This window comes from Aspergillus aculeatinus (genome assembly GCF_003184765.1).
Source record: "Aspergillus aculeatinus CBS 121060 unplaced genomic scaffold BO66scaffold_21, whole genome shotgun sequence".
NCBI lineage: Eukaryota > Fungi > Ascomycota > Eurotiomycetes > Eurotiales > Aspergillaceae > Aspergillus > Aspergillus aculeatinus.
Window position 1 is genome coordinate 10,581 of NW_020291490.1, and position 18,689 is coordinate 29,269.

The 18,689-nt window shown below is 54.4% G+C and overlaps 8 protein-coding genes across 8 annotated transcripts; 2 read left to right on the top strand and 6 right to left on the bottom strand.

Annotated features, from left to right (window-relative positions):
* Positions 1–1,011: 1,011 nt before the first annotated feature.
* Positions 1,012–2,343, bottom strand: BO66DRAFT_321842 (cyclin family protein; the record flags this gene model as incomplete). The annotated part of the gene is made up of 1 exon (XM_025643738.1): positions 1,012–2,343. The coding sequence occupies one exon, from the start codon at positions 2,341–2,343 to the stop codon at positions 1,012–1,014; it is 1,332 nt and encodes a 443-aa protein (XP_025504454.1).
* Positions 2,344–2,540: 197 nt separating this feature from the next.
* Positions 2,541–3,326, bottom strand: BO66DRAFT_77209 (uncharacterized protein). The gene has a single exon (XM_025653574.1). It carries the CDS (start codon positions 3,248–3,250, stop codon positions 2,693–2,695), a length of 558 nt encoding a protein of 185 aa, XP_025504455.1. The 5' UTR covers positions 3,251–3,326; the 3' UTR covers positions 2,541–2,692.
* A 559-nt stretch (positions 3,327–3,885) lies between these two features.
* Positions 3,886–4,659, bottom strand: xgeA (putative endoglucanase; the record flags this gene model as incomplete). Its single annotated transcript, XM_025643739.1, has 2 exons — positions 3,886–4,285; positions 4,343–4,659. The coding sequence occupies 2 exons, from the start codon at positions 4,657–4,659 to the stop codon at positions 3,886–3,888; spliced, it is 717 nt and encodes a 238-aa protein (XP_025504456.1).
* Positions 4,660–6,387: 1,728 nt separating this feature from the next.
* Positions 6,388–7,562, top strand: erg2 (C-8 sterol isomerase ERG2). The gene is made up of 3 exons (XM_025647258.1): positions 6,388–6,808; positions 6,889–6,915; positions 7,031–7,562. Exons 1-3 carry the CDS (start codon positions 6,526–6,528, stop codon positions 7,366–7,368), a joined length of 648 nt encoding a protein of 215 aa, XP_025504457.1. The 5' UTR covers positions 6,388–6,525; the 3' UTR covers positions 7,369–7,562.
* A 172-nt stretch (positions 7,563–7,734) lies between these two features.
* Positions 7,735–9,508, top strand: BO66DRAFT_420084 (putative PP-loop ATPase superfamily protein). Its single transcript, XM_025649851.1, has one exon. The coding sequence runs from the start codon at positions 7,881–7,883 to the stop codon at positions 9,114–9,116; it is 1,236 nt and encodes a 411-aa protein (XP_025504458.1). The 5' UTR covers positions 7,735–7,880; the 3' UTR covers positions 9,117–9,508.
* A 120-nt stretch (positions 9,509–9,628) lies between these two features.
* BO66DRAFT_321828 (LYR motif-containing protein) lies at positions 9,629–10,006 on the bottom strand (the record flags this gene model as incomplete). The annotated part of the gene is made up of 1 exon (XM_025643737.1): positions 9,629–10,006. The coding sequence occupies one exon, from the start codon at positions 10,004–10,006 to the stop codon at positions 9,629–9,631; it is 378 nt and encodes a 125-aa protein (XP_025504459.1).
* A 359-nt stretch (positions 10,007–10,365) lies between these two features.
* BO66DRAFT_348604 (putative Ras guanyl-nucleotide exchange factor RasGEF) lies at positions 10,366–13,976 on the bottom strand. The gene is made up of 7 exons (XM_025644657.1): positions 13,716–13,976; positions 13,570–13,635; positions 13,191–13,512; positions 12,935–13,120; positions 11,108–12,564; positions 10,624–11,052; positions 10,366–10,571 (listed from the first exon to the last, which is right to left on the bottom strand). Exons 1-7 carry the CDS (start codon positions 13,959–13,961, stop codon positions 10,488–10,490), a joined length of 2,790 nt encoding a protein of 929 aa, XP_025504460.1. The 5' UTR covers positions 13,962–13,976; the 3' UTR covers positions 10,366–10,487.
* Positions 13,977–15,762: 1,786 nt separating this feature from the next.
* Positions 15,763–16,801, bottom strand: BO66DRAFT_420086 (zinc finger HIT domain-containing protein; the record flags this gene model as incomplete). Its single annotated transcript, XM_025649852.1, has 2 exons — positions 15,763–16,633; positions 16,731–16,801. 2 exons carry the CDS (start codon positions 16,799–16,801, stop codon positions 16,150–16,152), a joined length of 555 nt encoding a protein of 184 aa, XP_025504461.1. The 3' UTR covers positions 15,763–16,149.
* Positions 16,802–18,689: the final 1,888 nt, after the last annotated feature.

The following is an 18,689-nucleotide window of genomic DNA, read 5'->3' on the forward strand; positions in this document are numbered from 1 at the left end:
GGGGGGGATATGCGAAGGATGGGAAGTGGAGGGAGGGGGAGGGGAGAAGGAAGATGATAATCAAAGCATGTTGACACCGGGCCGGAAGCGGACTCGTTGGATTGGGTCAGCCCTTTGGGCTCGGCGGACGCAGCCTGGAGGCGATGACGCCAGCCCAGCTGCTCGGCGCTCCACCTCCGGCTTCGGTGATTGGCGTGTGTCAAGCCGATGCGAGAAGGGCTCGAGCGTGGAGACATCGAAGTTCAAAGGTCAATACTGAGTAGACTAGAAATTAGATTATAAGATAGATTGTCATTTCGATTGACCTTGTCTTCTGCTTTTTTCTGATCACATGGTCACAAAAAGTGGCTGAGGGGGAAGGACAACCACCGGATTGTTATCTCATGAGGAAGACATCTCCGAGTGCCCGCCAAGCCGATCCGACCCCGGGTCTCTTGGCCGGTCTCGGTCGGGCCCGTGTTCATTGGCCCGCGCTGTGCTATTTCCGGTCACCCTCCATGGTTGAAGTGCCTTGGCGAGGGCAACTTGGAGGGAAAAGTACGAGTTGCCTAAACAGGCACAGCCACAAATAGCCGCTTTCGGGGATTTCATTATTTCTCATGGATCCAACCTAGTTGTCCATTATATTCGTGACTAAATAGCTAAGTATACGGTCAAAAATTAACCTCCTCACTCCGTAACTGATTCAATCAGAGTATATATCCATCCAGCCCTGCATATCCATTCTGAAACACCGAATGCCAAAATACATCCCCCAAAAATAATTGCCAGAACCTCTCATCCGAAAAAAAAAAAAAAAGAAATACAAATTCCAGGAACAGGAACACGATCAACGCCAGCGGAATGCAGAAGGTAAAGAGTGTCAGGGTATTGAAACATCGTTCGTAACAGGGGCAGGTGAGCAACCCCCCCAAGTGCTTTTTGCAAATCAATGATCGGGACAAAACATTAAGACATCATCATGTAACAGAGGAGGTGGAACCATCGAGACCAGCTCAATGAGATCTAAGTTTAGTGTCGACGACCGCCCATGTACGACCCCGCGGCCGTGGCGAGAAAGCGGGCCACGAACCCATGACCGCCAGCGGCGACCGGGTGGGCGGGGCCGTGGGGATGAGCTGCGTGTCCAGAATAGCCGAGACACATCCTCTTGCTGGGCTGCGCGGGCGGTAGGCACTCCTCGAGTGGCAATCCGTCACCAACAAATGATGAGGGGCTGCGGCCACCGTCCACCACGCGCACGGACGCGACCTCTTCAAAGCTGGTGATCGAGCTGGAATTCCGGAGACTTGCAGGAGTGACAGCGCGTGAGCTGGAGGACAGGCTGGACGCCCGCGAGCTCAAAGAAGCCGCAGTATCGGCTCGTGACAATCCGGGCACATCCTGCACGCCCGGAGGAGAGCCCGACATCCGACCACGGGATAGAGGACGCCGGCGGCCAGTCGGGTATGGGTGATACCGGTCGGCCGCAGCATCAATTAGCGAGGGGGCGGGCGAGGCGCTCTGTGAGCTTGCAACAGACGATGCAGAAGACAGGGATGACAGAGACACCGATGAGGCCGGGCTGGCTGCCATCATCCGTCGCTCGGATTGCTGATAGGCGGAATCCACCACTTGTCGACGAGCATCCAATTTCTGACGGCGCAGGCGGGAAGTCAGCAAATCCGTGGAGGAGTGGAAGCGACGCCAATCTCGGGACTGGCGACGCTCCACTTCGCGCTGCTGCTGCTGCTGCTGGTAGCGACTGCGGATCGGGGCCAGGAATGGCTCTAGGTGCTGCAGCAGGTCGGCTTCAGTAACCCGAGTGTCCCAGTCAAGCAGGAACAGGAGCTGGCGCTCCATGAGGTTGACCTCGGGCAGAGGGAACGCGAATCCGTCGTAGCCCTTGACGGCCGTGTACCGGGCCCAGTGCTTGTTCTTGGGGCTTGAGTCGTTCAGGTTCTTGGCTGCAAGGATGAGCGAAGCGAGAAAGATGCGATGAACGGTACAACGCATGCCCTTGGCCACTGGAGGCAAGCGGGACCGCAGTCGGGCCAGATAGACCAGTGAGGTCATCAAGGTGGGCACCTGAACCTGTGATCGAGCAACCAGGGAAGCAATGAACGTCTCTACTGAGGGGAGTGGTGGTAAAGTCGCATCCATGGGAGGTGTGCTGGGAGGTGTCGGCTGTCCGTGGGCATGTTGTGCCGTCACATGCGGTTCGCAGCGGATGACCTGGGAGGCCTGCTCGGCCAAGTGCGCAACCATCCCCCGCGACACCGGCTGCATGATGAATTCATGTAGAGCTGCCCGATTGAGATCCACGGTCGTGCTCGTGGTGGTCGTCGTTGCAGCGGAAACCATGTTGGGGGTGCTGTTGGAGTAGGCTAGGTAGGGATGAGCGGTCATCGTGGAGAAGACCGTGCAGAGCAGAGGAAAGGGAGAGAAACAGGAACACTATTTTGTGTGGCAAGCAATACAGTCGACTTGGATATGGTCGAGGATATATTAGAGTAGTTGAATGAATGTACGTCAGTCCTGCCGGCAGGAGAGGAATGCGTGGTTGTCGCGTCAACTGTAGTTGGGGAGCGATCGCTATGGGGGTGCGATGGGTGACCGGGACTGAGACACGCTTTGAGACACCAAGTGGATGCCGGAAGTATTTGGAGGAAAAGTGTAAAAGAGAGAGACCGACTGAGACGATGAGATTAATTTAGGTAGTAGTGGTGAAACCCCGGTTGGAAAAAAAGAATGGAACTGTTGACGATATCGAAAAAAGAGAGCACATTGAACCAGCCAGCGAAGAGGGCTTGATATAAGGAAAAGCCCTAGGGTGGTGGTGGTGCAGGATAGAAGAGGGGGTGGGTGGGTTTAGTTGAGCAGAGGAGACAGAGTATGCGCGCAACGAAGAAAAAGGCTGGCGCTGCAAGGACGGCGACGCGCAGAGTATGCATGAGGGGGAAGTGGGATGAGTGGATGAATGACTGATTTCTTCTCCTGCAACAGAGTGTTGAATGGTCATCCATGATGGGCTGCATGGCTCACGCAGGGCCGATCGTCGGGGGTTTGGCGCGCGCGAGCCTGAAATGCGGCAATGATTGGAGCAGCCACGAGATGCAGGAATCAAGGGTTGGCAGGTCAGCGCGTCGACGCCACGATCCTGGCACGCGTAAAGATCCGACTGACTGGTGGACAGTCGAAGACTCGAGTACTTGATACCTAGGTAATGTCGGGAATGGCCTAGACAGGAGCGCCAACGAAGGGCTGTCATTCCAATGAGCTCAGGGTTATCCGTCCATTACCAGGAGCGGAAGTGTCTTGAAGTGTACGGAGTAGCTGAGATAGATAAGTTAGGTACTAGGTAAGAAAGTACGTACAGTACCTAGGTACTCGATTACTAGTTACGATCCAAATGACGCCGTCGGCTGCACTAATTAGTTAGTTGCTGCACCTGCACCTGCCCCTGCCGTACTTAAGCGCCCGCCCGATGTCTGATGCTGCTATTCTTATCGCCATGCCAGATGCACGATAGTTATAATTAGATGATGTTGAAGAATTGGAACAACTGAAGCACTGACACTCATCCAACCGCCCGACTCATAACTTAAGCTTAGTAACTAGTAGATATATTTGGACCACAATTGTGTGTATGTTTGTATGTATGATTGTATATGCATTGTATGTACAGGATATGGTTGGTTTGAGTGTAGCCACCGTTCAGTCTCATCTATCCCTATACAGCGTCTCCTGGAAACCTATAAACCTCCTACCACACGGTTTTCCGGTATCCTGCCTAGGGACTGAAACACGGCGCCTACATTCTCTCCCACCACCATCCCCACCCGTCTCCCGTCAGGCCTCCGTCCACGCACCACGGTCGGCCATCCGTAACACTCGACGTTTGATTTACTCAATGGAGATGCTGTACTCGGAGACGGTCAACTTGGCGTTGGAGCCAGTGAAAGGCTCGGTACCCGCCTCGAGGGTGGTCAGGTACAGCTCATCCGACACGCCCTCGTTGTCGACCAGGTAGGTGAAGAAGTCGTTCAGGTCACCGGAGAAGCTCTCGGTGGTCGAGTCAGCGACGAAGCTGTAGACGGTGGTGTCACCGTTGGGGCCGGAGTACAGCTTCCAGTTGACGCCGGCAATCGTCGGGGTGGCGATGGTCGATCCGGTCGACGAGATGGGGCCAGCACCGCCCAAGGCCGCGAGCCAGACCATGATCTCGTACTTGGACGAGCCGCTGGCGGTTTCGGCCAGGAATGTGTCGTAAGCGACGTCGGCAACGATGCTCGAGCCGGAGTATCTATCCATTCGGGTCAGTTGCGTCTTTCCCCCGCTCGGTACAAAGCAAGCCACTTACGACCACTTCCAGGTGGTAGGAATGCTGGAGATGCAGTTCAGCTGGGTGGGGGTGAAGGTCAGAGCGGCGTTGGCATAGCTCTTGACGCTGCTGCTACCTCCGGACCAGGACCAGCTGGTGTGCCAAGCGATGGTGTCGCCGCTGTAGGAGTCGACTCCAGTGCACTGGGAGCCGGTGCCGGCGCTCTCGCCCCAAAGGTCGTTGTACAGGGTGAAGTCACCGGCGGTGGCGGTATCCCACTGACCGCAGAAGTCGCTGCGGCGCTGGAGGCTGGCAGCGGAAGCCAGGGTGGCAAGGGAGAGAAGGGAAAGCTTCATGGCGAAAAGATGTTAAATAGTGATGAGGTAAGGAAGGACAATCGGTCGGCTGGGGTTGGTTCAATGTGCGATCAACGTCCACTGTCCACAAATGAATGATGCTGGTAGGGAAGAAATCTGACATGATGGCAGGTCGACGAGCTCACTTTAAATAAGCATCCCACATGGCACGAATCCTGGATGGGGTTTGCTGAGAAGCCTGTTCGTCTGAGCTGTGGCTTTGGCCTCAATCAAGCAGAAACAACGGGGTGGATTAGTCCCTCCAACTTGCTCCATCTTGGAAGGGGATTGAGACCTGAGCAGTCAGCATGAGCGAAGCCTTCTGGATTCTCCGTCCCCGCTGGAGCCGGTGGACCACGAGGGAGAAGACCGATAGGGTCGAACACCGGGCTATTTCTTCATTTGAAACGGTTCCACGGGATGCTCCGTGCAGAGGAGCGGACAACGTTCGACATATCCAGTCAAGAGGGGTTTAGACCAGGGGAGTCGGTGGATTCGTCACCTTTCATTTCCCTGGGCCGTTTCGAATGCGATAAGGGGAGAAGACGGATAAATTATCTGGGAATGATCTGGGAACCAATTCCGCCCTCGTCAAAACGGGGCGTAATGGAGGCGATCGGAGGCCCGACCTCGACTTGGGCTATTTTTATGGACGGAAAAACCGGAAGAGAGGGGAATAAATTAATGCTCATATCATATAGTATCCACGATGGGGATCGAGAGAATAGATGAGGAGAGAGGATTTTTGCACGTGCACGAGGTTGGATGGAAGCCTGCGATCAGCAAGCACATCGAGACAGCTCTGCAAATCATGGAGAGATCAGACATGTCGTCGCGGAGGCCATAACTGCGGCGGTTGAAACCAGGTCGGCCGCATCAAACAAGGTTCCGAGTTGACGTATTAGTTTAATTGGCAGTGGACAAGATTTTTTCCTTGACTCTTGGAGTCTTGGGAGAGAGACTAACGGTCCCCTGTCTCATGATGGCTGCGGGCTAAGCATTGATGGAGCGGCCGAGGTACAGCCGTGAAAGACGCTTCAAAGACGCCTCCATGATGCTGGGTGGGTTTGGTCTGGTCGATACGTTATATCGGGGGACAGCGCTGAATTGACCCTGGCACTGTGCACTTCGACGAAACGTATATTCCGTCGCCCATGTGTTTACGTGCAGAAGAGACGCCGTAACACAGCATAGCCACCTGACTACGTGCAGGACAAGAATCCTGGGGTTACTAGCTGCAGACTGTCAAGTCTTCTAGCGGCAGTTTGCCTCTACTCTATTGCATTCTATTGCATCCATGCTGGCTGAGCCGAGTGCTTAGCGACTGGCCAGCGGCGTGGATTCAGGGGCTCAGCGCACATGCATTAATATCCTTCAATCTCCACCACGAGTTCGGTGGGAGCAGAGAACCGAGACTAAATCGGACCCTAAATGGAGCAACTGGGTCTAGAGCTTGTATCCACTGGCATCCAGACTGCCCGTGGTTTCGACAGGAGAAATTGAGTAGGAACAAAAGAGTAGAACGGTATGCTCGCGTTGGCATCCTGGATGAATATGTTTCTTGGTGGTTGCCTTAGAGTAGAGAAACTAGTTTCATCATGGATCAGGCTGCGAGTTTCTCCTTACGGACAGGCACGGGATTACTAAGCCGAGCATCCCCAGCTTCATCTCACCACCACTAAACCCGATTAGGGATTTTACGGGTTTCGGAAAAGAAAAACAATCCATCGGCCCATTCAACACCATCCAGAGCTGCTGTTGTCACTCGAGGTTACCTTACTGAACACCTCCCTTTTCTTCTCCTTCCACTATACCCTGTCTTTCTCGCCGTCTCCACCTGGCCAGGCAATATCCTCTCTCACAGCCATGCGCGCCATCAGCATCGCCGTGGCCCTCCTGGCCCTCTTCTCCGGCCTGTACAACTACCTGAACGCCCGGCTGGAGCAATTCTACATCTTCGACCCCGACCACCTGCACGACCTCTCCCAGCGCGCCATCGCCGCCCACGGCAACGACACCCGCTCCGTTGTGAATTACATTGTGGCCGAGCTGGACGAGAAGGTCCCCGGCACCCACATCAACCACGACGAGGAATGGGTGTTCAACAATGCCGGCGGTGCCATGGGCGCCATGTACATCATCCACGCTAGTGCGTTATTTTTTTCCTTACTGAATCCCAATCTACTCTATATTTACCATTGATCCCGCTAACCTATTTATAATTCATAGGTATCACGGAGTACCTGATCATTTTCGGTAAACCTCCCACCCACTGACTTCCCCTTCCCCACTCCTATATATCAAACCAGCCAACCTCATAAACCTCATCACCACCACCACCACCACAAAACTAACTACCCTCCTCCAACAGGAACCGCCATCGGCACCGAAGGCCACACCGGCCGCCACACCGCGGACGACTACTTCAACATCCTGCAGGGCACCCAGCTGGCGTACGTGCCGGGCGCCTACGAGCCCGAGGTCTACCCGCAGGGCAGTGTGCACCACCTGCGCCGCGGCGAGGTCAAGCAGTACAAGATGGACGCCTCGTGCTTCGCGCTCGAGTACGCCCGGGGCTGGATCCCGCCCATGCTGTTCTTCGGGTACGCCGACACCTTCTCCAGCACGCTGGACTTCCCGACGCTGTGGGCCACCTCGCGCATCACGGGGCGGGAGATGATCTCCAACGCGCTGAAGGGGAAGATGTAACCGTTTCCCCTGGGAGATACAATAGAGGGAATGTAAGATGAAAGATGAAAGCAGAAAATGGTGTATACTATGGGGACACGTGTGTCCTAGATTAGACTAGACTTTCGGCGGACACTTTTTTATTTCTCGGTGGCTCGGTCTTGGACTCTGCCTATAGATGATTCTTACAGGTATACTTATTAATGCATGATCAGATCTGAATATTGTGTCTTGGAAGCAGGGCTATTGCATGGCTGCTGTGCACGCTCAGTAAACAACCAAACAAATCAAACCGAAGAAAAAGCACATGACTAATCCCCACCCACCCAGCGTTTCCTCCCCGTCTTATCGATAAGAAATTCCATCCCTCAAAGCCAACCCGCGCTCCTCCAACTTAGAAAATTGCCTCCTACTCTTACCCCTCCAATCAACTCGACCAAACCAACCCGATTCCTCCAGCAAACCCTTTCACCCTCCATCCTTCACCCTTCACGCACAACAGCCCTCTCAGCGCAAGAGAAACACCACCGAAAATGCCCCCCACGCCGTGCGCAATCTGCCACGCCGACCGGGCGGTGATCATCCGGCCGAAGAACCGACAGCGGCTGTGCCGGGGCTGCTTTTTGAGGGTATTCGAGACGGAGATCCACGAGACGATCACGGCAACGCGGCTGTTCCAGCGCGGGGAGCGGGTGGCGATCGGGGCCAGCGGCGGCAAGGACAGCACGGTGCTGGCGTCGGTGCTGAAGACGCTGAACGAGCGGTACGACTACGGGCTGCAGCTGACGCTGCTCTCGATCGACGAGGGCATCAAGGGCTACCGCGACGACAGCCTGGAGACGGTCAAGCGCAACGCGACGCAGTACGCCATGCCGCTCGTCATCCTGGGGTACGGGGAGCTGTACGGCTGGACGATGGACCAGGTGGTGGCGCAGGTCGGCAAGAAGGGCAACTGCACGTACTGCGGCGTGTTCCGGCGGCAGGCGCTGGACCGCGGCGCCGAGCGCTTGGGCATTCACCACGTGGTCACGGGCCACAATGCCGACGACGTCGCCGAGACGGTCATGATGAACCTGCTGCGCGGCGATCTGCCGCGTCTGGCGAGGGGCACCAGTATCGTGACCGGCTCCGCGGCGAGTGATATCAAGCGCAGTAAGCCGCTCAAGTATGCCTACGAGAAGGAGATCGTGCTGTATGCCCACCACATGCAGTTGGATTATTTCAGTACCGAGTGCATTTACTCGCCTGAGGCGTTTCGGGGCAGTGCCCGCACGTTGATTAAGGATCTGGAGAAGATCAGGCCGAGCTCGATTCTGGATATCGTGCGCAGTGGCGAGGAGATGGCGGAGTTGGTGCCCGCTGAGGTGAGGGGCGGGGCCGCCGCCGATGAGGAGGCGGCGGAGACGACCGGGTGCGGGAGCCAGGGCGGCGGTGGGAGCGGGCGGACTCGCGGCGGCGAGATGGCGGAGATGGAGAGGAAGTTGGCTGAGGATGAGGTCGCGGCCGAGCGTGAGACGGAGGTGACGCTGTCGTCGCTCCCGAAGAAGCAGGCCGACCGGAAAAAGGCCGCGGTCAAGTCACAGGTCCTGGGCAAGTGTGAGCGCTGCGGGTATATCTCCAGTCAGCGGGTGTGCAAGGCGTGCACCTTGCTCGAGGGGCTGAACAAGAACCGGCCGCGCACGGCTATTGAGATGGAGATGGGCTTGGAGGAGGAGGAGAGCAGCTCGACGCTGCGGCGACAGATGGAGAAGGTCGAGCTGGGAGGGTGAAGTCAATGGAGTGTGGTCAAGACGAGACGAAACCACCGAGTCATGAGGCACGAGAGACGAGACATGAAGACGAGATGCCTAAAATGATGCCTGGGTCTATGAATATAGACTGACCAACACCTGATCCACATCACAGGACAGTCACACATCCCGCCGAAGGATCCCAGCTGATGCAGCAAAGGCCTGCTACCCAGACATGCAAGATAGAGCCACAGGCAACTCAGATACCAGTACCCATACTCTACACATGATATGATAATTATCATTCCAACACAACCACCACACACACACAAACTACCCTCCAAAGAATAGTATAGAACAAGAAATAAAACAAAATTAAACCCTGCCGAAACTCCAAATCCACATGCAAAACCACATAATATACAATCCCCCCCCGGCCCCTATCCACATAACATACCCACCCAATCCCGCAACCTCACCCCTCTCCCCAACTCCCCAAGTTTCCAATAGCGCCCTCCCCCCTCCTCCTCCTTGACAAAAAGACCCCGAAATCACTCCTCAGCCCCCTTCCCCTCAACCGGCAAATCCAACCCCACCCGCCTCGCCGTCAGCCGAATCCGCTCCTCCTCATCCAACCAGCTGCCAGGGTTATACCGCTCCACCAGCTCGGCGTACTGCCGCTGCGCGCGGGCGTACTGCGCGAACTGCTCCGCCTCTTGCAGGCGGTGGGCGAGCGTGTCCTGCGCGGCGTCGGCGGCGGCGGCGGCGGCGGCATCGCTGCCCCCATTTTTCCCGGTCTTCGATGCAGACGCCACCTGCTCTTCGTAGAGTTTGCGGATGCTCGCGTGCAGCGGGGTCGGGGTGTTCAGGCTGCGTCGCGGCAGTTCGCGGAGGAGGGCGCGGTAGGTGGTTTTTACGGAGGCGGACATTTTTTTTTGAAGAGGGGGGTTGGGTTGGGTGTGGTTTTTGGTGGTGGTTTTTGGTGGTGAGTGGATGGGTTGAGATTTGTTTTGAGGTGTCCAGCAAACAGGAAAGGAGGTGGATGCTGTGGTTGTTTGGAGAGAGGTATGATTCTGAACCTGTTCTATCTCTGCGGAGGTTGTTATCGGAGGGCGAGGTTCGGGCCGGTTAGCTTCACGTGATCAATTCGTCCCCCCGGATCAATTATACTGGACCCTACCTAGTTAAAGACGTGGTTCGAAAATAGCTGGCCTGGCTATCAAGTAACAGGGTATACTGACTACATGGTGTCTTACAATGAAGTGTATGTATGTATGTGTGTATGTATGTATGTATGTTGTATGTATGTACATCATCAAACCGACGATCGTAACATTCATGGTCCTCGTCAGCCTGCACTCTTGCGCATGCTGTATCTCCGTAGTGGTCATTATACGCTCTCGCGTCCCATTAGGACCGCAACCAGCCAAATTTCTTTCGTCCGGTGTCACCGCCAGCGGAGGGCTCGACCTGCATACTGCGTGTATACAAATCCTGTTCTCTGTCAGATCCTCTCTGTTTGGAAACGCTGGCAAAAAAAACATACCTCGTCATCACCAGACAGCTTGATGTCTAAAATCAGCCGCGTCACTTCGTCGAATCGCGCCAGGTGTGGATAAGGTGTCTTTTGGCTCCGTTGGATCCCCAGCACCACTTCGCCCATCACCTCGAACTTGCGCCAATTGATTCGGGTCTTCGTGTCACCCACAAATGTCTTGTTTCCTTCCTCCGCCGAAACCAGATCGCGTCGGTGCAACGGCAGGAACGGAATTCGCTCTGCGAATGAGTTGTCCCATGCCAGACGGTAGGCGAAGTGGCTCTTCTGTGTTCCCATGAGGATGACCAGCCTCATGAAGTCCTTTTGCGTTTGCGTCGGCACCAACTCCCGAGTCTGCGAGAGTCGGTGTACCGGGGTTCCATTGATCCCGGCAATGACAGCCCCAAGGGAGTTGTAATTGTTCAGTCGTCGGAGTTTCTACCCACTAGGATTAGTTGCAGCACACAAACAAGGCACACTCCCCAGAACTTACAAATGCGATGTTCATGAACTTCTCCAGCGCCTTGGCCCGGTGTTTAGGCTTGTCCCGGAGGAGAATGACGCTCGCAACGAAGCATGCCACGTGGTTAAACTGTTTGATCATTCGATTGACGTTCTTCAGGCTGTGGATTTTGTCCTTGTCGGCACCGGTGATGCTAACATGACGGACGAGGTCTCGTGGTCGGAAGGAGTTGAACATAATCCAATCAATGCGCGTCAATTCACGAGCAAAATCTTCATCAGGAATTTCCATGAATTGTCGCCATTGCACCTTCGTCAACGGCACGCGGGGTGTCAAATCTAAGTGCCGAGCCTCCTTCTGGGCCGAGTCGATGTTCAGGGCCGTAAACGACTGACTTGCCACAGTCCCGGGCTTTTCGGCGGTGAAAGAATTCGACATGGACGCAGACATCCTCGACCCTGACTCAAGTGCGCCCTCACTGAGGTCCAACGCACTCATACTGTAGATAGGATCCTCTTCCTCTTCATCACCCTCATCGCTCAGCGGAGGGGGTCCGAGGAAGATCGACGGGGAGCTTCGACCCGAATACTGAAAAGCGGGCTCGGTTGCTTCGACCTCTTCGACCTCGCCATCTCTGAACGGCCACCCGATGTTATCATCTTCCGCGTTGGCCTCAAGATAAGACCCAATCTCTTTGGCAGCAAACATGTAGAAATGGCTTTTCTCGAGGTTGGCAACAAACTCGGCAATCCGTTTCTGCGTTTTGGGATAAACCAGGTCACCCGGGTACTCCGACACCCACTGAGCCATAACGGTTAGCAGTCTTAATTGATCGGCAATGCGCGTAAGCTGATCCGAAATCTCTCGCTCGTTTCGCTCAAACCGGTTGATCAAGGCGGTCAATAAGGAGGAAGGGGCGGCGAATTTGCGGTACAAGCACAGGAAGATGGATGCAAACTTGGAGTCATGCTTCGACATCGGCTGTGCGACCAGCCGGTCTACCAGCTCCTCGAAAGTGAAGCCGTTCTCATTGGAAGAGCTCTCACTCGGTGTTTTGTCTTTGCTTCCAGGACTCGAAGGAATGCTTCGGGGCCCGTCAATCTCTTCCCCCATTTCGATGAAGCTACTGAAAGCGTCCGATCCGCCACTGTTGCGCCAGGCGGCATGAAGTCGATGTTGTCGGTTAAAGTCCTTGCCGGGCGATGACTCTCCCGGGATGGATTGCTTGCGCTGGTTGAGTCGTCCCGAGGGAGGCGTGTGAGGTCGTAGAGGTTGAGAATTGCTTCGGGCATAGCGTGGGCCCTGGCCATTAGAGGCGGTTGAGTCGGTCAGTTGACGATCTACACCGTACCCATCGATCCCCGAGTCCAGAGCTCCTGTTATTGGGCCGCCTGCGGCTCCCGAGAACATGGCTGTGGGGTTTTCTGAGTTGGCACGGCTATGACGCCAGCCCGGTGTGACCGTCTTGTCAGAAGAGTGCTCTTCAGCTACAAGCCGCAGTTAGCATCGACACAGAAGGTTCTAGGCCAGTCGGAAGATTCAAAGGGAAATCGGGGTGGCGCTGTTGCTGCTGCGCCTGCATTCTGGGGACGGGCGGGTCTCCGAAGTCCGAACGCGAACGCTAGGCGCAGCCGAGCCGCGAGCTAGCGCGACATAAGGTGGACCATTGCTATGGACGGGCCACAGCCGACATAATCAGGAGAAAAGTGGATAATCTGGGTGACTCATGGAGTCATGCGAGACAGAGACACCGTGGGTATACAGACAGCACTTATAGTGAAAGACCGCCGCCCAATAATGTGGACTCGACTCCAGACTCAGGGGAAAGGAAAAGAATATCTGCACTGAAACACTTACCATTCCTTTCGCTGATGACTGATCGCAAAACCAGAGCGATGCACATTTTCTGCGACCGTGGCGAATCGGGGGAGGTGCGGAGGATCTCATAGCCATCTAAGACTGGCTCAAGTAGACCATGGGGCGGTTGAATGTCGCATTTACTTGCGACCAGTCGAAAAGGTATGGATGAGGCGTCCAGAGAGGCTGCAATTGTTAGCATACAAATCTCCACCTCGATCGAGATACTCTGGTAGCTCAGAACAAGAGAACAAACCTAGCAATCCTTTGATGTTGGAAAGGCTCCCGGGCTGTGTGACGTCGTGGAGAACAAGCACACCGTCCACGGAAGGAGGTGAATCGCCTCCTAATCTTGGCCATTGGATCTCACCATTGCTTCCAATCGAGATCTCCAGTGTATCAATCTCCAGTAACCGAACAAGGTAAACCGTCCCATCAAGGGACATTTTTTTTGTCGTTGCCCGGGATGAGAGCGAGTGTTTCATATCCAGTGCGCTTTCAATGAAAGTCGATTTACCCACATGGTCTGGGCCAACCACGGCGATGCTCACGTGTGGGAAATTCGGTTTCGGGGTGGGCTGCGTCAAAGACTATGGTCAGCTATGCCGCAATACGTATTCGTAGGGTAGGCTCACCTCATTGCCGGTGTGAGTTGACGGAATCCCATTTCCTCCATTTGAGTTGGGCAGTTGCTGCCTCATCTGCAATGGCATTGAGTGTCAGACAACCTTGCCAAAGGATATAGCTTGAAATAAAACCACAGTGAAAGGAACCGGCTCACTTCTTCACCCGGGGGAGCGGACGAGGTTCTGTTCCCTCCCACCGAGGGCGATGATTCATCTTCCTCCACCAGAGTCCGCCCCGTTTTGACCGAGTCCATGGCCATTCTGGTCGAATCGAGCTTATATAGGCCCCCAACGGGAGCGGAGATGGTGCGGTTGGGGAGCCCCGGTCTCTGCGGGACGGGCGCAGCCTCGGCTCTATCACTAGATACCGCTCGCTCTCTATTCGGAAGTTGAGAATTCATGAGGGGTCGTTCAAGGGGGGGGGGAGGACAGTGCGCGAACGGGTAGAGGGTGGTCGCGGGGCAGATGAGGGTCCGATCGAGCAAACACACAAGGTGCGACAGCGTGAGGTTTCAACGGCTAGGTAAGTGAGGGAGGCGGACACAGCAGCTCATCCATTGTCGCTCGCACAAGGTCGGTAGAGGAAGGATCAGCAATTGAAATCCGTTTTGTACCGCAATCAATTGATCGAACGGAAGATTTTCGAAAAATGAAATGGGTTAAAATAAATGATCTTAGAGGGGGAGTAATGCGTAGGACCAGTTTCAGTCGAAGGGGAAGGGAATCTTTTGTTTGGTCGTTTTTCCGCCGCCCGTTGTCTGGCCCGGAGCGATGTTCTTTTTTTTCTCTTCCGCTTCTGATTGGTCTCTTCTGCAGCCGTAACAAGATCCCTCCTGGGTACTGGTAGTAATCCAGCTGAACCCCCTCGTGGGATTGAATACGATTCACAATTCCAGGGCAGGAGAGGAGGGGGAAGCAGACTGAGGTAGCACAGTCTGACGAGAGATTTATTGAACAGATTGTTGAGGATGATGCGGAGGAGGAGGAGGAGGGAGGGGGGAGGGGAAAGAGGGAGAGGGAGAAGAAGGAAAAAGGAGGAGGTACCGAGTCGACGATGGGTAGAGTACAATTAGATCGGAGAGGGCAGGGAAGAGGCTGGAGGGAGAGAAGAAAAAAAAAAGAAGAAGAAGAAGACCGAGGAGAGACGAGAATCGGAGGAGACGGATAGACAGCACACACACAGTACGGAGTACCTTAGGTTAGGTGGTCTGGTACAGCACTTGATAGTAGTAGTGACAACTGGGGGCCGACGGAGCAGTAGACGTACACAGTAGACGGGAGGGAGAGGCCTCTGGGGGCCTAGTCCTACCTGGCTAGTTAGCTAGATAAGTAGCTGCTTGCTAACTAATGTTACTGCGGAGGATTGCAATTAAAATTAGCAACACGAGGCATAGTACTAAGTTAGTAGTCATGAAGTGACATGAACTGACGGACACTCGGTACTTGATCGCCGAATAATCCTGTCTGGTCACACAGGGGGCCGGACATAAAGGAACAGAACAGAGGGATTGAGTGTCGGTAAAAGAGAGAAAGGAAGTAAGAGTCACGGACGAAGGCAGTAGTCAAGGTAGTCAAGGTAGTCAAGGTCATTGTTAGAGTGCGAGCTACGGGAAGTCCAAAGTTGCGAACTTTCCCTTTGGTTTCCATCCCCCGACAATCCAATTCATCCCAATCACATCTTCCTCCGGTCCTCTTTCCAACAACAACCACTACCACTTCCCAACAATGTACGCGACTCGAGCCAAGAGTCAGCCACCATTTGGAGAAATTGTGACATGATCTATTTCCAAAAAGTAGAAAAAATCCTTCCTTTAGATTAAACCTGCGGCGAATCCCAGTTGGTTGGCATGGACAACCGCGGTAGTGACTACAGTACGATCACTCCGTTGAATACGGAGAAGGAATCCATCCACAGCGATCTCCCCCGCTCCCACTTTTCGTGCGGGTAAATCGCTCGGGATGGACGTCCATGGACAGCCTGCTCTTCAAACCCCTAGAAATGCGACCGGCGACCAGGGCAATCCCAATTATGCTATTGGTAGGGTGACCCCAGATTATCCGCACAATACGAGCAGCCATTGGCCCTCTGGTATTCCCCAGAGTCTGGATTACCTACGGGGTATGATCATTTGACTGCTCCATCCACGACGATCGGCCTGCGTGGCGGCAAAAACAGCTTATCTGGTCGACAAACTATCGCCTGTAGCTCCATCCCGAGTCAGCTCTACGCGACAGTACACGTGGTATCTCCTCATTTTGGTCATCCTGGCTAGTGTTTTGAAATTCGATTGCTTTGCGGTGGCCTTTGAGTGAGGCTATACTGTTTACCTATATACACGCAGCTTTTGCGATGGGATTGCTGTCGTGACTCGTCGGACAGCACCGCCTTCTCCAGCGAGTTTGCCCACACGTGTCCCCGAGGGTGAGAAGCAAGGCGGCTGGCTGCTGGGTGAAGCAGCATCGAGCTGGTCGGCTGGCCAAGCTCAAACCTGCACTGCGTGCAGTCTTGGCACCTTTCCGGTGGGAAGCGTAGTTTGCCACCTTGCCTCTCGTTGCAAGACGCACCAACAAAACCAGACAGGCACATTCTCATGCAGCCTCAGGTAGCTGATTCCCCGTGATCAAGGCCATGAAGCGCATATAGCCTTCTGCTTTCTGGCCTACTTCATCCCCCTCCTCACATCGTTCCCGAAGCTTTCTGACCTTGCCCACTCCCCGGTTGAACCCTTTCTCACGCGTCCACGGCCCGCGATGACGATGCGTCGCTCTACCTTTCCCAAAGCCCCGGTGCCGACCGACGTACGGTTGATTCTCTTGCCATTCCTCCTCCAAAGTAGCCTGGTAGATGTCCTGCAGCTGATCCTGCAGAGAAGGAAAGCGATCGAGGAGCTCCTTGAGCTGACTGGAGGTGCCTAAGGACTTGATATCGAGACCAGTCTCCGTCTGAGGCATTTCAGCCTCGGGGCGGTCTCCATTGGCTGCAGCTGAGGGTTCTTGGTCTTCCGACGGTTTCGGCGGCAGTGCCTTCGGGGCGCAATAGATCTTGTGTGATTGAGTGCATGCGAGGGAGCAACTAGAAGACTACAATAAGTGATTGTCCGGGATCACATAATTTTTCTTCATCCTGCGCGGCCTGGATACATCGCGAGAGAGGAAATTTGCTCACATACCTCATCAGCCCGCAAGTCGGGCATCGATACTTGAAAGGCTCCGACACGCAGACCTCGCAAGTGCCCGGCATTTTATTACCCGTCTGTTTCGCAGTCTTGAGGCGTGCTAGTAGCGCTATAAATGAACCTTGAGGACCATCGTCCTGCGGAAGCCGGTCACAACGAAAGGTGAGCCAAGCAGAAATGTCACGCCGGGTCGATTCGATCTCCACGGGGGAAAGATTCGACCATGTGCTCCGCTGCAAGTTGCATCCAGAGGGAATACTTTGGGCTTAGCGCGGTTTTCTCGGGAAGGCGGTCACACTCGCCGCGCCGTCAAGGTAACGTGCGGTGCAATTGCGAGGACTACATGAGCCATCACAGCTTACACCATTGACCCAGGCTGAAAAGCGATTATAAATGAAATCTAGACTCGCATACATCCAGGGATCTGGGTCATGTCTCAGGGTAAAGAACACTTATCAGGACTTTAAACCGCAAGAGGAACCAGCGCTTGAATATATATAACTTTACAGCTTCCTCTTCTCAGCTTCGTGATCCAACATTTCGCCAAAACATCAACCCGAAGACTCGATCGAATGATGCTGTTGCTTGACCACTACTAGCCCCTAGATCGGGCGGTATCTGCAGGACAGCACATGGTAGAAAGAGCTTGAAAACCCTCCCTGAGCTTTTGTTTGGGGAGAAACCTACTCCTGGGCTATAGCCATCGCGCCCCTCATCACCGGCCTCGGTACCGTGTCAAAATACAGAATAAGCAGCGATCTGCTGGAAATAAGACACAGCAGAATCGATCGGAGACAGAATCCTAGGCAGATACATTCTCAGCTCCCACCGCCTGGTGGGAAACCCACGCTTGTCTCAGTATCATGGATGCCTCTGTACCCTGCTGGAATCCGATGGGAGCATGAATCGATCCACTCATCGCCCCCCGGAACTCATCGCATGGATTGCACATGTAACAAGGGCTGCAGCAGCAAGTACAGTACCAATCGGTGTGTCGGGGTAAAAAACGAAAGAAAGCCGTGGCCGGAAAGTTGTTCCACCGTCTGCCACTTCCCTCGACTTTTGGCAGGCCGCTTGCCGTCGTGCAAGCTTCGAGCGGCGGATGTTAAACAGAGTGGTTGCGTGATGACCTTGCAAATAGACCCGTCGTGTGGCGCGGTGCAACCTGAGCCCGTGGAAGAACTTACCGACAGGCTGGCAGGTCGCTCGACGGGGGGTCGAGGAGGGGTGGCCAGCTACACAGGTCTTCTTCCACCGGCTGCTTCGATGCAGCATAAGCTTGGAAGGACTGTTTGCCTTAATCTCTCAGTCGGCTTTTTCACGCGCGATATGCGTCTCTCAACTGACGTATCAACTGATTCTTATCACTTCTCTTCCACGAGGTGCGCGAAATCGCATGAATTCCAGAGGGGATCCAGTCCTCTTGTTTTCTGGTGGTCGACTAGCTCCTGAGATCATCGGTCGCCCTACAGCCGATCATACACTTAGTTAACGCGTTTGTTCACAAACGGAAGACAACCACAACATCATCGACTTTAGTTGCGGCTGTTCGACTGACAGCTCTTGGCAGCCACCCTGACAGTGAGATTTCCGCCCAGTCATGCACTAGGCATGGAAGTATCCGACGTCATGGGTCCTCAACAACATGCCCGTCTAGAGGTTGACTGCTGTCGACTCGCCACTCATGGCCAAAGATTTACAGTGATTCCCTGTACTCCAGAATAACGTAGCCCTTTCCCATGCGATTGTTCAAACAAATCGCTAGGAGAGTGCGATAGCCAACTCAGTTATTCTTTCCAGGATCTGCGGCACTGAATGTCCACATCCTGGAGATGATAATCTCATTGATGTTCACATGCAGTCAACCTCGCGTAAATCTAGATTTGAGAAGCAGTCGCCACAACAACAATAACCGATGCCACGTATAGTAGACATGGGCATTCAGTCAACTAC

Coding starts and splice junctions, on each gene's coding strand:
- erg2 (XM_025647258.1), top strand. CDS start 6,526: ATGCGCGCCATCAGCATCGCCGTGGCCCTCCTGGCCCTCTTCTCCGGC. Junction 6,809..6,888: donor CATGTACATCATCCACGCTA/GTGCGTTATTTT, acceptor TATAATTCATAG/GTATCACGGAGTACCTGATC. Junction 6,916..7,030: donor GGAGTACCTGATCATTTTCG/GTAAACCTCCCA, acceptor CTCCTCCAACAG/GAACCGCCATCGGCACCGAA.
- BO66DRAFT_420084 (XM_025649851.1), top strand. CDS start 7,881: ATGCCCCCCACGCCGTGCGCAATCTGCCACGCCGACCGGGCGGTGATC.
- BO66DRAFT_348604 (XM_025644657.1), bottom strand. CDS start 13,961: ATGAATTCTCAACTTCCGAATAGAGAGCGAGCGGTATCTAGTGATAGA. Junction 13,121..13,190: donor CAACATCAAAGGATTGCTAG/GTTTGTTCTCTT, acceptor TAACAATTGCAG/CCTCTCTGGACGCCTCATCC. Junction 11,053..11,107: donor AGTTCATGAACATCGCATTT/GTAAGTTCTGGG, acceptor CCTAGTGGGTAG/AAACTCCGACGACTGAACAA.
- BO66DRAFT_77209 (XM_025653574.1), bottom strand. CDS start 3,250: ATGACAGCCCTTCGTTGGCGCTCCTGTCTAGGCCATTCCCGACATTAC.